The following is a 16684-nucleotide window of genomic DNA, read 5'->3' on the forward strand; positions in this document are numbered from 1 at the left end:
TATAATTTCAATATTATTTCAATATTATTTCAATAATATTATTTGTATAAGAACTGAAATGACGTGTCATTTCCTCGTTGTGTAGTGACTTTGGCTTCCTCTCTGCCGTCGGATTCAGACTGTACCAGCGCAGTAAAGGTAGTGTAACAAACGTGTAACAGTGTTTCATACTTGGATGTTTCGGTGTTATGATATTTGTAATGTTACTGGTGCTGTACCGGGTCCGTTAAATGACGTTAATAACACGGTGAAACCTCTCAGTCGGTCTCAGTAGAACTGCGTTACCCGGGCCGAGCTCAGCCGAACTGTTCAACTATGATACTGTGTGGTCATTTAGTGTGTTTGCGTAATGTTTCCTTTATTGTAGTGTATTTAACATCTGTACAAGAAACTGATCAAACCAGGGTAATTGTAGAAGGAATGACTATCAGGTTCATCTTTGTTACATAATCCTCTTCAGGAGGAAGATTCTCATTCTCATTTCATATGAAATGAAATTCAAATGATAATAAAAAGCTGATATGTTGACACAGTAAGTGAGTCCTGTGTCACACTGATGTGGGTCTGTAGCTGTTATTAGTGAGTGAACTGGACCAGCTGATAAAAGCAGAGTCAGCATTCAGCATTACAGAGGGTTGGAGCACTCTGGCAGGGGAAACTTATACCGTATGTCTGAATGTGAGGAGAAGAGAACACTGAGCATGTTGGAAAGAGATAAAGTCTATGTCTAAGATAAAGTCTCAGATAAAGCATGATGAATAAAGAGGAAGTGGGTAGCAGCAGCTGGTCAGCAGTCATGAGACCAGTTTACAGTGATCCATCCAGCAGATGGCAGTCATTTGACCACATAGGTGGAAGCTTTTGTATTACAGGAAGAAGACTATCCTCTTCCTTTAGCTAGAGCTCCACCCTCAGTATGGAGCTCCACTTGCTGGAAAAGGTGGAGCTAATCCACTGGGACTTTCCACCACATAATGATGCAGTCGTTTGCTGACATGCTGATGTTATTTCATGGTAAAATTAATTATTTTATGGCAAATGATTTATTGTAGGGAACAAGGGAAGAATGAATTATATTTGTTGTTGATTGTTTTGAGTGAAATCTGAATGAGTAATACTTTTCATCAACTTTATCTTTCAAGGAAACAAACTGAAGGACAACTGAAGTCAATGAAAAACAGCAATAGCTGAAGGTAACCACAATATTTTGTATTTAAAACCTATAATCAGTTCAATTCTTCATTGATTCTCAACCAGTTTTATGTGTTGAAAGTAAGCCTTTAAAAGTTTTCAGCGTCAATGCAACGTTTTATGATCTGTGTATAATAGAGTTTGTACAGTTTAGAAACAGACCCAGCTAGTTTGACAACTTGCCTTCATCTATTAAAAGGAACTGAAAAGCTCAGAGGTAAACATTACCAATGAAGTGGGCAACTTTTCAACTTGGAACCGGTTCTCAGGTTCTTGATTTCTATCTCTTGTAAACATAAGCAGTTTTCTCATATGATCTCAGAATAACTAGAGAATCAGGTCTGTACATTGTTCAGCATTGCCCTTTCAAGCATGTAGCATACAACAGGAGATTGTTTGTGTCAGACAATTAGGCGAGGTGTGTTGCCTGGATACGGTGTGCATGAGCAGGAGGAAGAATATGGACATATACTCGGTACAACGTCATAAGCATCACCAACACACATACTCACTCACTGTGAATTCTTCACCTGCTCCAGTCACACAGGGGCTCAGTTGGACATTACACAGACTTATATTTGTTTGTGTACTCCAGTAGCATTACATGACATGGTTGAGTTACGTTTGATTAAAATTCAGTTTAATATCATATCAATAATCATAAGATGAACTTATAAAAGTCCCCTGAAGAAGTAATTGAGGACTGTTTGTGCCTCACATTAAAAGCCCCCCTGAGGTTGTATTTGAGGAATGTTAGCACTTGTTAATTTTGAAAGAGCAAATTTCATCACTCCTTCTGTAAGTCAGGGACAGACTTTCCTATTTATACAGTTGGCTTGCAAAAATTAGATTAGATTAGATAGATACCTTATTGCAAATTGTAAAGCAGTTTGGATAAAAGTAATATATGAACTGCAGTCCATTTACTACAGAATTATAATTATTATTAGATTTTTTTTAATGTAATGTCACAAACCTTTAAAACCTTGTAATGAAGTAGTCCAGCTAACACAGCATGTTGGGTGTGTTTGTGTGAAGGTGTACATTCTACCATGAGTCAACCTCAGGAGGAAGATGAGGGAGTCCCTCCCTCCATCCCCACTCTGTCTGAGGAACATGACAGCCAGACCAAACCTGGGAGGTAAGATGAAGAACTGTCCATGCCAGAGCTCAGAGCGCTGTCATGAGCCTTGTTACGTTTTGATTATGTTGTAGTCTCACAGACCTTCATCCAAATTTGGTTTGCTATGTGTGGTAACTAATTGAGTTCCACATACTTATACACCTTTCTTTTGTTATTGCTCTATTTCTTTCAGGACTGAGCAGGAAAGAGCAGATTCTGCTCAACCAAGCTTGGTGTCCATGAAGAGTGACAGGTCCATGGGCCAGCCTGTTAATTTTAAAAAGCAAGATTCAATTTATAGGTAAGTAAAAAGAACTTTTTGAGCACAGAATCTCTAAAAAAAGGGGGTATTACTGCATTGTTAACTGGCTAGTCTTTTAGTAATCACTGATCTGCCTCTTCCACCTATCGAACTGATTTATAACAATATTTAATTTTCCTTCAGTGTGATGCAACTGATAACGTTGTTTCTTTACATAACATTTCTTTCTTTCTCCTTCTTTAACTTCTTGCTCAAAAGTACCAGATCAGTCTCAGACACTGTAAGGCCAGGTTCCCTCTACACCTCTTTTCATAATTTGAATCTATAATATCTACTGGTCTTTCTAAATCATGACTGTCTGAACACATAAAAACACACACGCACAAAACACAGTACAGTCAAACACCTGTGAAGCTAAATGTGTATGTACTGGAGTACAAAGCCAAAAGAAATGCATCACTGTCCATTTACCTTTTAACTACATTGTAAGCATGAACTGAATGTAAGACTTTGACTTTCAAGACCTTTGTAGAGATGTAAAGGAATAGTACAAATAAAAGTCTGACAGACCATCGTCAAATTTGGTTTGCTATATGTCATAAATGGTAACACAAACTATCTTTATTCTCAGTCACTGAGCTTCATATATTTCTTCTGTCAATGCCCTATTTTCCTTCAGGACTGAGCAGGAAGGGGCAAATTCTCCTGAACCAAACTGTGTGTCCATGAAGAGTGACTGGTCCATGGGCCACCCTGTTAATTTTAAAAAGCAAGATTCAATTTCTGAGTAAGTCAAAAGATCTTTTTTTAGCACAGATTATCTATGTCCTTGGTCAATGCATGGCCTGATTTGGTTTGGTGGTTGAGATCCAAACGGTCACATTATAAATCATCACAACAAAAATGTTTTTCTGTACTTCCTATATCCATTTCTTGTCTATGAGGTGTTTTTACTTTGTTCTGTGTTGAGCTACACATGAAAACAGTCTAATAACAGATAATAATAATAATGGATTATGTTTTCTCCACAGAGATCACCAGGAGTTGTCAGAGAATTTGACTGGTCATCAAACAGACTTGGATTCTATATTTATGGTGCGTACAGTACAAGGCCATTTTTAACTAGAAACTGCAACAGCAACAAATAAAGAAGTCAAGGCATAATAAAGCCTTGGCATACTTGAATAAAGCATGTCCTTCTGGTTCTTAATCTGATCACAAAGGGTTTTCATTTTCGTCAAAGCCTTTCCAAACTGCCTGAAAGTTGATGGCCTAGAGAAATGGTGCTGGAGAGCCATAGAATGAAATCAGCCCTTCTGAGTATCTCATCCAATAACCCAGCAGACAATTCTGTGTCTCAGTATTGTATGCTGCTCAGGGTAAAGAAAATCTCCCATGAGCTTTGACAAAAAGGTGGAGCATCAAGGCGTCAACACAAGTCCATTAACGCTGTGTGGTACTGTTGAAAGATCCCCGACACAGAGAACCTTACAGACAACTCCTGTTCATCCTTACCGAACCTAGCCTAACCATCTGAAGTGGAAAAAGATATGTCTATATCTATTGTCAGACAGCACCTGGCTGGTGTGTTGTACAACTTTAGACTTAAGAGTTAAGTTCATACATTTGAAATTTAAGTGAATATTTTTTGTTCCAGCTTCTTGAGGAGAACATTGTTACTTTTGTGAAGAACGAGCTTAAGAAGTTCCAGAAGGTTCTGAGTGGAGATAATCCAGAATGCTTAGGGGGCCAGTGTGAGGATGAGGACGTTGATCATGGTGAAGAGGATGAGCATAAGAGCAGCAGAGAGAAATTTCTGAAGATCACACTGCAGTTCATGAGGAGAATGAAGCAGGAGGAGCTGGCTGACTCTCTGCAAAACAGTAAGAAGCTTTCAATAGATGTAGCAGAGAAAAACATGTAAAAATTGTTGATTTGCACGTCTAAAGTGTCCTGTTAATATGCTATGCAACACCTGCATCAGATCTATAAATTCTTCTTTACTGCACACACTGTCACATCAGATGTCACATTTTTGTAAGTAAAACTCCCACAGATTTTTCCATTGACAATCTCATTTGTATCCAATACTTGTTTTAGGGTAAAAGCTAACGCTGCCTGCCATTTAAAACCACATGTGGGCGTTACCTAGCAGCCAGCAAAGCACTATAATAGTAGGAGATGTGTGCTTATATCTTAGTTGGCAAAATCTTTGATCACATTTCCAAAGAATGTGGTTGAGTAATGCATTGTATCCCCTTATGCTCTGCTTCCTGATCTAGATAGATCACACTAAACAAGAGCTAGTTCACTCAGTTCAAAATTCAAAGTTGTGAACTAGTTACAAGTTTACACTCACATGTTTTTGATTTTTGAGTGTGACTTGGGTGGGGGAACTTTTTTTGGGATCATCATTCACTTAATGAGTCAGCTTTCTGCCTGACATCGTTTATTCCTTTTTCCTGTTTTGATTTAGTTTTAATTGAACAATGCGGGATTCATTACAAACAGATACGATCACTTCACCGTTGACCGAAAACATGAGCATGTTCAATGATTGGCGCTCTTTTAGCACATTCATGAGAGGCCAACAGTCCTCTACAGCTCTGAATCTTAAGACTGCTCTATATTGCATTGTGTCAGAGTTATAAAATAGACCCGCACAATCAAAATATTTACTAATTATTAAAAATTCACATTCATAATGTTATCCATGAAAATATTTGGATGACATATTTCATTGTAGGAACTCTTGCTCCAGTGTGCCGCTGTAAACTCAAATCTAACCTGAAGAAGAAGTTCCAGTGTGTGTTTGAGGGGATTACTAAAGCAGGAAGTCAAACTCTTCTGAATCAGATCTACACAGAGCTCTACATCACAGAGGGAGGGACTGCAGATGTCAATAATGAACATGAGGTCAGACAGATTGAAACAGCATCCAGGAAACCAGACAGACCAGAAACAACAATCAGACAAGAAGATATATTTAAACCCTCACCTGCAAGAGATCGACCAATCAGAACAGTGATGACAAAGGGAGTGGCTGGCATTGGGAAAACAGTCTTAACACAGAAGTTCACTCTGGACTGGGCTGAAGGCAAAACCAACCAGGACATAGAGTTCATATTTCCATTCACTTTCAGAGAGCTGAATGTGCTGAAAGAGAAAAAGTACAGTTTGGTGGAACTTGTTCATCACTTCTTTACTGAAACCAAAGACGGAATCTGCAGGTTTGAAGAGTTCCAGGTTGTGTTCATCTTTGATGGTCTGGATGAGTGTCGACTTCCTCTGGACTTCCACAACACTGAGATCCTGACTGATGTTACAGAGTCCACCTCAGTGGATGTGCTGCTGACAAACCTCATCAGGGGGAACTTGCTTCCCTCTGCTCGCCTCTGGATAACCACACGACCTGCGGCAGCCGATCAGATCCCACATGAGTGTGTTGACATGGTAACAGAGGTCAGAGGGTTCACTGACCCACAGAAGGAGGACTACTTCATAAACAGATTCAGAGATGAGGAGCAGGCCAGAAGAATCATCTCCCACATCAAGACATCTCGAAGCGTCCACATCATGTGCCACATCCCAGTCTTCTGCTGGATCACTGCTACAGTTCTGGAGGATGTGTTGAAGACCAGAGAGGGAGGAGAGCTGCCCAAAACCATGACTGAGATGTATATCCACTTCCTGGTGGTTCAGTCCAAACTGAAGAACATCAAATATGACGGAGGAGCTGAGACAGATCCACACTGGAATAAAAAGAGCAGGAAGATGATTGAGTCTCTGGGAAAACTAGCTTTTGAGCAGCTGCAGAAAGGCAACCTGATCTTCTATGAATCAGACCTGACAGAGTGTGGCATCGATATCAGAGCAGCCTCAGTGTACTCAGGAGTGTTCACACAGATCTTTAAAGAGGAGAGTGGACTGTACCAGGACAAAGTGTTCTGCTTCGTCCACCTGAGTGTTCAGGAGTTTCTGGCTGCTCTTCATGTCCATCTGACATTCTTTAACTCTGGTGTCAATCTGCTGTCAGGAGAATCTACTTCCCTGTTGTCTAAATGGTTCAAAAAAGACAAATCTGAACCCTTCTACCAGTCAGCGGTGGACAAGGCCTTACAAAGTCCAAATGGACACCTGGACTTGTTCCTTCGCTTCCTTGTGGGTCTTTCAATGCCGGCCAATCAGACCCTCTTACAAGGCCTGGTGACACAGACAGTAAGCAATTCAGAGACCAATCAGAGAACAGTCCAGTACATCAAGACAAAGATCAGTGAGAATCTGTCTCCGGAGAGAAGCATCAATCTGTTTCACTGTCTGAATGAACTGAATGACACTTCTCTAGAAGAAGAGATCCAACAGTCCCTGAGTTCAGGACGTCTATGCCCAAAAAAACTCTCTCCTAGTCAGTGGTCAGCTCTGGTCTTCATCTTGCTATCATCTGGAAAAGATTTGGAGGTGTTTGACCTGAGGAAATACTCTTCCTCAGAGGATGCTCTTCTGAGGCTGCTGCCAGTTGTCAAAGCGTCCACCAAAGCTGTGTAGGTTAAAAGATAACTACATACATTTAATATATTAAGATAGAAAAATAAAAAACTCTTACAGCTTCTGTTTGTTGCTAATGCTTCTTTAGGCTGAGTAGCTGTAATCTGTCAGAGAAAAGCTGTGAAGCTCTGTCTGCAGTTCTCAGCTCCCAGTCCTCCAGTCTGAGAGATCTGGACCTGAGTAACAACAACCTGCAGGATTCTGGACTGAAGCTGCTCTGCTCTGGACTGCAGAATCCACTCTGCACACTGGAGGTTCTCAGGTCAGGATTCATCAATGTGTTACTGTATGTCCAAGCAATTAATTGGTCTTCTAGTTTTCGGGAAGTACACTAACTTCAAAGAGTGACATTTTGCTTTCATTAGCTAACTTAAGATGTGATTATATATTTGTTACTTTTACCTTTCAACCCTTAAAATGTGGTTGTCTTTCCTACATAGACGAGCCTAGCACATATCATATTGAAGTTTAAGAAAAGAGAAAGTTGATGAAGGTTTTGACTGAGGCTGTTACTGGAGCAACAAAAAGGGGTGGGGCTTAGGAAGGGTCAATTCTTTCACAATGTTAAGGAAAGTGAAAATATTTTTTGTATTCCCCAGTACAGTATTTTTTTCTGTAATCCTGCTGTGTGTGTGTGTGTGTGTGTGTGTGTGTGTGTGTAGGCTGTCTGGCTGTCTGATCACAAAGAAAGGCTGTACTTCACTGGCCTCTGCTCTGAGATCCAACCCCTCCCATCTGAGAGAGCTGGACCTGAGCTACAATCATCCAGGAGAATCGGGAATGAAGATGCTTTCTGAAGGACGGGAGAATCCAAGGTGGAGATTGGAAACTCTCAGGTAGGGACAGACAAGGGTCAGGGTGTGGTTTGAGTTGAAGTCAGGGGCCCAAATAAACAAAAAAAAAAAAAATACATTTATAAAACTAATCGCAGAAATCTTTAGTTTTTTTTCTCACCTTTTGAGATATTCATTTCTGAACTTGTGTTAATTTAGTTTTTGGTGATTACAGTTATAAAACATTACACTTCAAAATATAAATATTAACAGAACCAATGTCTCTGGATATTCTACAAACACTGATGACAGTTTTCATTAAAGTTCCTAAGTGCTGATCTGACTGTTTTTGCAGGGTGGACCATAGTGGATCACAGTCAATGAAACCTGGTCTGAGGAAGTGTAAGTGTATTTTTTTTTAATAATGAGTAGAAGTTTTGATCGATTCAGTGTTAAAAAGTGCTACTATCGTCTGTGTTATTCTCTCAATCAGACGCCCGTGAACTCACACTGGATCCAAACACAGCAAACAGAAAGCTCGTACTGTCGAACCACAACAAAAAGGTGACAGTGGGTAAAGAGACGCAGCCGTATCCTGATGACCCAGAGAGATTTGACTACTGGAAACAGCTGCTGTGCACAGATGGTTTGACTGGTCGCTGTTACTGGGAGGTTGAGTACGAAGGACAGGTTTATATAGCAGTGACTTACAGAGGAATCAAAAGGAGAGGAGAAGGTGACGAGTCCTGTCTTGGAATGAATGACCTGTCCTGGAGTCTGAGCTGCTCTGATAGTGGTTACTCTGTCCTGCACAAGAACAAAAGAGCATCCATCTGCACCCCCCCCACGGTCAGAGTGGGAGTGTACCTGGACTGGTCTGCTGGCACTCTGTCTTTCTACAGTGTGTCCTCAGGTCAGCTGACCCACCTCCGCACCTTCCAGACCACATTCACAGAGCCGGTCTACCCTGCATTCAGGATTAAGATGGACGTATCTAACTCGTCTGTGTCTTTGTGTGATATAGCATAGAGCAGTCTCTCAGGTAGAGAAGTATTCTGCTCAGTACAGAACCAGGCCTCTCAGTTAAAAAAATATTCAAAAATGATGCATGTCCTGTCAACTGATTGTCTCATCACTTTTCCAGAGACAGAAGGGACTTTGAGGTGCCAAAAAGCAGCAACCTCCCAACAGTTCAGTCCGGGGGCCTGATGGGACAGATTTATTTCCCAAACTTGCAATTGGGTGCCTTTTTTTCTCTTTCATTTATACAAACTAAATATGGGAAATGTGTGCAGATCAATTTGATATCAGATCAATAAAAAATAAAGCAACCAACAACATCTCTCAGCCTGGGAGCCATGGAGAGCTCTAATGAAAAGGCTGTGGAAGCTTGAGAATGTTGAAGTAGAAATGCCAATTTGCCAGTATGACAACTATATAAAATTTGAAAAGTGTCCTGTGATAACTTCTGTTATGAATTGGCGCTATACAAATAAAATTGAATTGAATTGAAAAATTGAATAGATATCACAAGTCAGAGGTTTATACAGAGCAGCATTTGTCATAATTGACCAAATCATACTAACACATATTTTTGTTGGTCATAAAACATATTTGCAAAGGGTTAGGTGAGCTTAAAAACAGCCAATATAAAAGTAAATATATCAACTTAATGGATATAATGAGTTGGTTCTCTCTTACTAGTTTGTTTTTGCCTATCATACATTGTTCAAATAAGAACTTTTTGTAGCAGTTGATAAAGGATTAGATAGATCAATGTGACCTCTTTGTAGATTGTAGCAGCACAAGTATGCATTCTGACTTCTGTACTAGTAGTAGGATAAGCAGTATATTTACTGTCTACTGTGTTGGTTCTAATCATGTGCTGTTCCTTTGTGACTGACTATAATCTATTAGTTTGAGCTTTTTTTGTTGTATTGATCTTTAATCATCGGTGTTAATAATTTGTGCTGTGTCAGGTAACTGTCAGTTAGTGTATTCTTGTACTCTTGGTAGACAAATTATATTTTCTTTTGTTCAAGCTAGGGTAACCAAAAACACAATGTTGGGTTAAGAGACTTATTCTTAAACTGTTTAAAGACTTTTAGAAATCACACAGCTTCAATGATCTGTATATTTTTATTTAGTTTTGAGCTGTCAGTGGAAACGGGTTTTCTTATAAGGCCATCACCATCAGGGTAATTGTATTGCTAATTAATGAGGCGTGGCTAGCACTACTATAGCCAATTGAGCACTGAGCACTTGTGTTTATAAAGTCCCTCCTTATGAGTCCTTCACAGGAGGAGTGAGTTGGAAAGAAATTACCACTGTTACCAATCACTATTAATCTCTTATCACTTGCTGCTCCAAATGTAGTAGTTTACAATCCATTTATTGAGTGAAATAATTATAAGTCGCTTTGGATAAACGTCAGCTAACTACATGTAAGGCAATATAGGCGTTTACTGTGTCCCATTTCAGATACTGAATCTACAAACTGAATACCTCCGAACAGGCTACAAAAACTCATCCAAAGCAGGCAGAGAAATGCAGCTTTTAAAGTCCCAATTTAGAGGACAAAACCAGGGTCTCTTTTATTGTCAGCATCAGAAAATATCTGTAGTTTCATGTTGTGAAATGTATGAGGTGTTACATTTTTTACTGGAGATTGAGGATGTATTCCTGCTGTAACCTGTTCAAGTAACAGTTATATGATCATGTATTTTATGATTATTGTAAAATATAAATAATGTCAGCCAGGCTAAGATCCACTGTGTGAATAGAGTGTATGGATATACAGTATGTACACTTAAATGACCAAAGCAACACCATTTACCATAACTTTAATCCTATGTTACATGGAGTTTGATTGAAGTTTTACCCTGTGCTTCATTGAACTGCATTCATGCACGTAATAAAAACACAAATACAATAGATCATCTGGTTGTTTTTATTTTAAATCTACCATCATGTAATTTTCTCCCCGCAGCTATGTTCCTGAAAGACATTCTTCCTCCATTCAGCTCTTGTTGGATCCTCAGATTATGGCGGATTTCATGAACTGACAAGAGAGAATAAAAGAGTGTAATAACACAATGAACCGTTTACATGCAGTACTAGAAATAACTAACTCATTTCCTTTATAATGGGACAAAGTATGTGTTGTAAATGCAATATCAAGGGCTGGCCAGCAGATGTCAGCATTTTAACAGCATCAAACGCCTACAGAAAGCTGAGTTTCTCCTTCACTAGTTCAACTATTTAGATATGATTGAAGTCATTACTTCCAACATAAGAAACTAACTCGGGTGATTTATTTTTATATTTTTAATGTTTTATGTCATTATTATAATTTAAGCATAGAGAAGCTGTTTGCTCTCACTTTCCCGCACTCTTTACCATCACCCAAATCAAGGGGTTGGGACAAAAGAGATAAAAACCTCTACATCACAGTAGTAGTATAGAAAATATGTATATATACATACACATATATTCTATATATAGTATTCTGATTCTGAAAGTGAATTTGAAGATGGCCTTCACTCTGAATATGCACCATAAGGAGCACCACAGGCAGCCGCTGGAGCAGCCCAAGAGCCAGCCACTGGAAGAGCCCCACAGACGTATTTGTCTAAGAATGGACAGATTGAATGGTCTTTATTCATTTTTTCCAAGATAAGATTGATTTATGACACCCAAGTCTTGAGTATAGTAAATTTTCAAAGTCAATTATAACCTTATGACAAAAAAACTAATCACACTTCCAATGTCCATGTATTCTAGTGGAGACTGATTGCAATCATTAAATATATATTGTATCTCAATTGTTTGAAATCGAAATAAAGACAACATATGTTTATGTTTATGAAGTAAAATTTTATTTCAGAATTGTCCCAAAAGTGAAGCCAATACAAGGGGTAAACTATTTAGATATGATTAAACTCATCACTTCCAACCTAAGAAACTAACTCGGATGATTTATTTTTAATTTTTTAAATGTTTTATGTCATGTATCTGCTGGTCATCTGTAATTTCTTTGCTGATGCTGCACAGTTTATTCCATATATTTTGTCCTTTGGTCTGTATTTAATCATCGTCTATAGGCTCAGTAGTGAACTGATCATGAGATGTAAATAAATCCAATGAGATACTCGCAATATGGCCTAATTAGTTAATATTTAATAGCATTTTTATAATTTAAAATAGCATTTACCAGCATACTACTTGTATTGAACACAAACTGAAGCAGCTGACTTTACAGTTTATGTATCAGTGCCATTTTCAAAATAAAAAAATAACTCTTCTTCGAGCTACCTCATAGGATAATAACTCAAATTAAATCAATTAATAACTTTCAAGCTAACGTCAGTTTTATTGATTGATTGACTGATTATTGAATCAATCAATCATTCCAAATAAATCGTGTGTGTGTTGTTATACATCCGCCTGGAAGTCATTTATGTCCACCTGATAGGTTCGCAAAAAGACAAGTCTTATTCCTATGTGGTCAATGATGAAATTCTGATTTCAGAGGTGGGAGGGACTCAAGTATTTTTAATAAAACTCTAACTCTTTCAGTTCACTGTGTTTTCTAGTAGTTCTTCTAGTTTTCTATTGCTACTTTTCAGTTTACTGTTCCCTTTTTGGTTTGACTGGTTGTAAAGCATGTAGCAAAACATTATCACCCAATTCTGTGTTTCATCTTGTTAGTCAACTTCAATCCAACTCAGTACCACCAATTTTACACTTATTTTTGGAATATATGGTAAACAGACCTCATTTACATAGCACCACCCAGTGGTGGGCAGGTCAAACTGGCAGGAATATCACAGGTGGGGAGAAACTGAATAAAATGTCCATAATTCAGTGCAGGGGCCCCATATAGGGGGAAAAGTTAGGACAATTCCAAGGGCCCATGACTGACAGGGGCCCCAAAAAATAGGTAAAAACTAATTAAAAATTATTAAACCATCATCATTCAGTATATAGCCTATATTTCAAATATAATAATAAAATGAATGAACTTTTTGTTTTTACTTGTTTTTGGCAGTAAAAGTTAAATATCCCCACTGACCAAAAAGTAAACATCCATATTGACCGACCCCCTGTATCTGCATGAAATGGTTTGGTCCTGCCTTGGTGCACTTATCAGTGACGGTGTTTATTGCAGTCAATAGATGAGCCAGAACTACAGTGATCACAATGTTAACTAGTAAATCAAAATCTGGTTTTCAAAAAAGGAAAGAGAGAAAAGAGAGAGAGGAAAGACAAAGGAAAGGATGTCAATCTGTAACCCAGTGTTTCACCAAGAAAGGAGCCTATAGTCTGTGAGTGGTATTAACCTGTTGGCTTAATGTCCATAGGGAAATAAGACAGCCAGCTACAGACTAGTGTCAGCCTACATTTAATCACCATTTAATCAGTTCAGGGAAACGTTTAGCAACATATTCATATTAAATCATTGTCTCTGCACTTTTAGCAGACTTAACAACAGATGAGTCAGCAGCACCCCAGTCCCCCCATCACTGTACGGCTCCCTGTCTCCCCATCACTGTACCCTCCCAGTCTCCCCATCACTGTACCCCTCCCAGTCTCCCCATCACTGTACCCTCCATGTCCCTCCATCACTGTACCCCTCCCAGTCTCCCCATCACTGTACCCCTCCTGTCCCAGTGAAGAAGCTGAGCAAGTTGTGTTCAATGACAGGCCAGTTAGCATCATTGCAGGGAGTCTGTGGGGATTTCTCTCTTGCTCTTTTTACCATTACAAAAAAGAAAATGAAATATTTATTAACGACAGAAATTCAAACACATTAATAACAATTATTTTCTCACATAATGATCATTATGAAATAAAATAAAAAAACAACCACCTACTGTCTGTACTGGATGCTGGACAATAATAATTAATAATAATAATTAATTTCGTTAAGAGAATTTTCCATTTTGAAATTTTACAATAAAAATACATTGAGACTGTAAAAGATGGCCTTTAGCACATTTTTATGGTTGCTTTTAATCTTGCATCAAATAGTGAACTGCATACTGTATGCAGACTTGCATGCATGTACAAATCACCAGCAGTAAATATTGTGCTAGTACTAGTAATGAACTACAAGAAGCAAGACAGTTGCAAGCCTTTAATCAGAGTTATGTAAAACTTTTGCTGGGACAGTTAGGTCCTAGAGATGTGTCGACAACAGCTGCGCAGAGGGGGCCAATTTGATATTTTTGTCATGGGGCCCAAAATTCCTGGCGGCGCCCCTGATTCAGTGTAAGTAGTCAGGCCTGGCCCTAACCAATTTGGCGCCCTAGGCAAGATTTAAGGTGGCACCCCCCTTGCATCGCAGTAAATTCCACTGCCAGTTATATACATACGCAAGAAACTAAATAGCGTTGTCTTTGACATTTTATTTTATTTTTAGAGAAACAAGGTGCTCAATCAAAACAGTTAACAAGAAAATAATAAATTAGAAATAAATAATACAAGAAATGTAATATAAATAGGCTACACAAATGGACCTCTGTGAACTAACCCTGTTCGTACGTCATCAGTTAGAGGAGATGGCCAGTCAGCAGGGTCTATTGGTGCAGCCTTTATTCCTGATGCTGCATCACTGGGTTCTTCTGAGGTGGAGGCGACAGGAGGATCAGTTGATGCTGTTGAAGCGGCGGTGACTGTAGATGGCTCAGGATTTGCAGGAGGTGGATTTAGATATTTCAACAGCGCATCTGAAGAGAGAAGAGGAGTAAGTGACACCGTTGGGTGTTACAGTCTAATAATAAAAGAAATGATTCCAAGAATAAAATTAAATGATAAAAATGAAAAACCTAAGAGATGCATTACTTTCACTGTACTGTACATGAATGATATACAGTACAATTTCTTCTGATATGCAAATTAGATTAGATTGAATGTTTTTGTCAATTCAATTCAATTTTATTTGTATAGCGCCAATTCATAACAGAAGTTATCTCAGGACACTTTTCAAATAGAGCAGGTCTAGACCGAACTCCTTATAACATTAATTACAGAGACCCAACAGTACCACCATGAGCAAGACCTTGGAGACAAGGGCAAGGAAAAACTGCCTGTTAAAAGGCAGAAACCTAGGACAGATCCTCCGGCTCTAGGTGGGTGGTTGTCTGTCTCAACCAGTTGGGGTGAGAGAGAGAGAGAGAGAGAGAGAGAGAGAGAGAGAGAGAGAGAGAGAGAGGGAGAGACAGACAGAGACAGAGAGAGAGACAGACAGACAGACAGACAGACAGACAGCAATCTAGCAGGACCATGGCAGGAGGCTCCACCAGGATCGATAAGAACCTGCAAGACGAGAAAGCACAAGAACTCCGGGGAAGAAGTGAAGTTAGTAACATGCATTAATGGGACATGAATGAGTGCAGAAAGAGAGAGGAAGGGAGGAGCTCAGTGCACCATGGATAAATCCCCTGATAGTCTAGGCCTATAGCAGCATAACTAAGGGATAGTTCAGGACTTACCTGATCCAGCCCTAACCATAAGCTTTATCAAAGAGGAACGTCTTAATCCTACTCTTGAATGTGGAGAGGGTGTCTGCCTCCAGAACCACAACTGGAAGCTGGTTCCACAGGAGAGGAGCTTGGTAACTGAAGGCTCTGGCTCCTGTTCTACTTTTAGAGACTATAGGAACCACAAGTAGCCCAGCATTCAGAGAACATAGTGTTCTAGTGGGGTAATAGGGTACTATGAGCTCTTTAAGATATGAAGGGGCCTGACCATGAAGAGCTTTATAGGTGAGGAGGAGGATTTTAAATTCTATTCTACATTTTACAGGGAGCCAATGCAGAGAAGCTATTACAGGAGAGATGTGATCTCTTTTTCTAGTTCCTGTCAGTACTCGTGCTGCAGCGTTCTGAATTAATTGGAGCGTTTAAATGGACTTATTGGGGCAACCTGATAATAAAGAGTTGCATTAATCCAGCCTTGAAATAACAAATGCATGGATTAGTTTTTCTGCATCTGTCTGTGATAGGATGTGTCTAATTTTTGTAATATTACGTAAATGAAAGAAGGCAGTCCTAGAGGTCTGCTTTATGTGGGAGTTAAATGACAAATCCTGATCAAAGATAACTCCAAGATTCCTGACAGTGGTGCTAGAGGCCAAGTTAATGCCATCTAGAGTAACTATATCTTTAGACAATGAGTCTCTAAGGTTTTTGGGGCCAAGAACAAGAATTTCATTTTTTTCTGAGTTTAACATCAGAAAATTGCAGGTCATCCAGGATTTTATGTCCTTAAGACATGTTTGTAATTTAGATAATTGATTAATTTCATCGGACTTGATTGATAGATATAACTGCATATCATCTGCATAACAGTGAAAGTTAATGGAGTGATTCCTAATAATGTTGCCTAAAGGGAGCATATATAAAGTAAATAGTATTGGTCCAAGTACAGAACCTTGTGGAACTCCATGACTAGTATTTATTGAAGATTCATCGTTAACATGTACAAACTGCGAGCGATCTGATAAATATGACTTAAACCAGCTTAGTGCGGTTCCTTTAATGCCAATTTGATGCTCAAGTCTCTGTAAAAGAATATTATGGTCAATGGTGTCAAATGCAGCACTAAGATCTAATAATACAAGTACAAAGACAGGAGATGGCATTGAATTAAACACTTAAGGAATCTCCTCCTTAACTTTAGCTACAGCACTGTCAGATAGACATCTGCTGTAGGAAGTTTTGCCTAATGGCTTATAATCTAACAACATGAATTCAAAAGTTATTAAATAATGGTCAGATAGGAAAG

At 39.0% G+C, this 16684-nt stretch overlaps 1 protein-coding gene and 1 pseudogene across 1 annotated transcript in view; one reads left to right on the forward strand and one right to left on the reverse strand.

The window, feature by feature from the left end:
• The first annotated feature begins 70 nt into the window (after positions 1–70).
• The window catches only part of LOC127366456 (NACHT, LRR and PYD domains-containing protein 3-like), a 53492-nt pseudogene continuing 36878 nt past the window's right edge, over positions 71–16684 (forward strand).
• The window catches only part of LOC127366462 (uncharacterized), a 50629-nt gene continuing 44843 nt past the window's right edge, over positions 10899–16684 (reverse strand). Inside the window, exon 11 of the mRNA XM_051405401.1 lies at positions 10899–10955. Within this exon, the coding sequence (XP_051261361.1) occupies positions 10932–10955 (24 nt within the window). The 3' untranslated portion in view covers positions 10899–10931. The remainder of the gene's footprint in view (positions 10956–16684) is intronic.

This window comes from Dicentrarchus labrax, unplaced genomic scaffold (assembly GCF_905237075.1).
Source record: "Dicentrarchus labrax unplaced genomic scaffold, dlabrax2021, whole genome shotgun sequence".
In the NCBI taxonomy this organism is placed as follows: Eukaryota; Metazoa; Chordata; class Actinopteri; family Moronidae; genus Dicentrarchus; species Dicentrarchus labrax.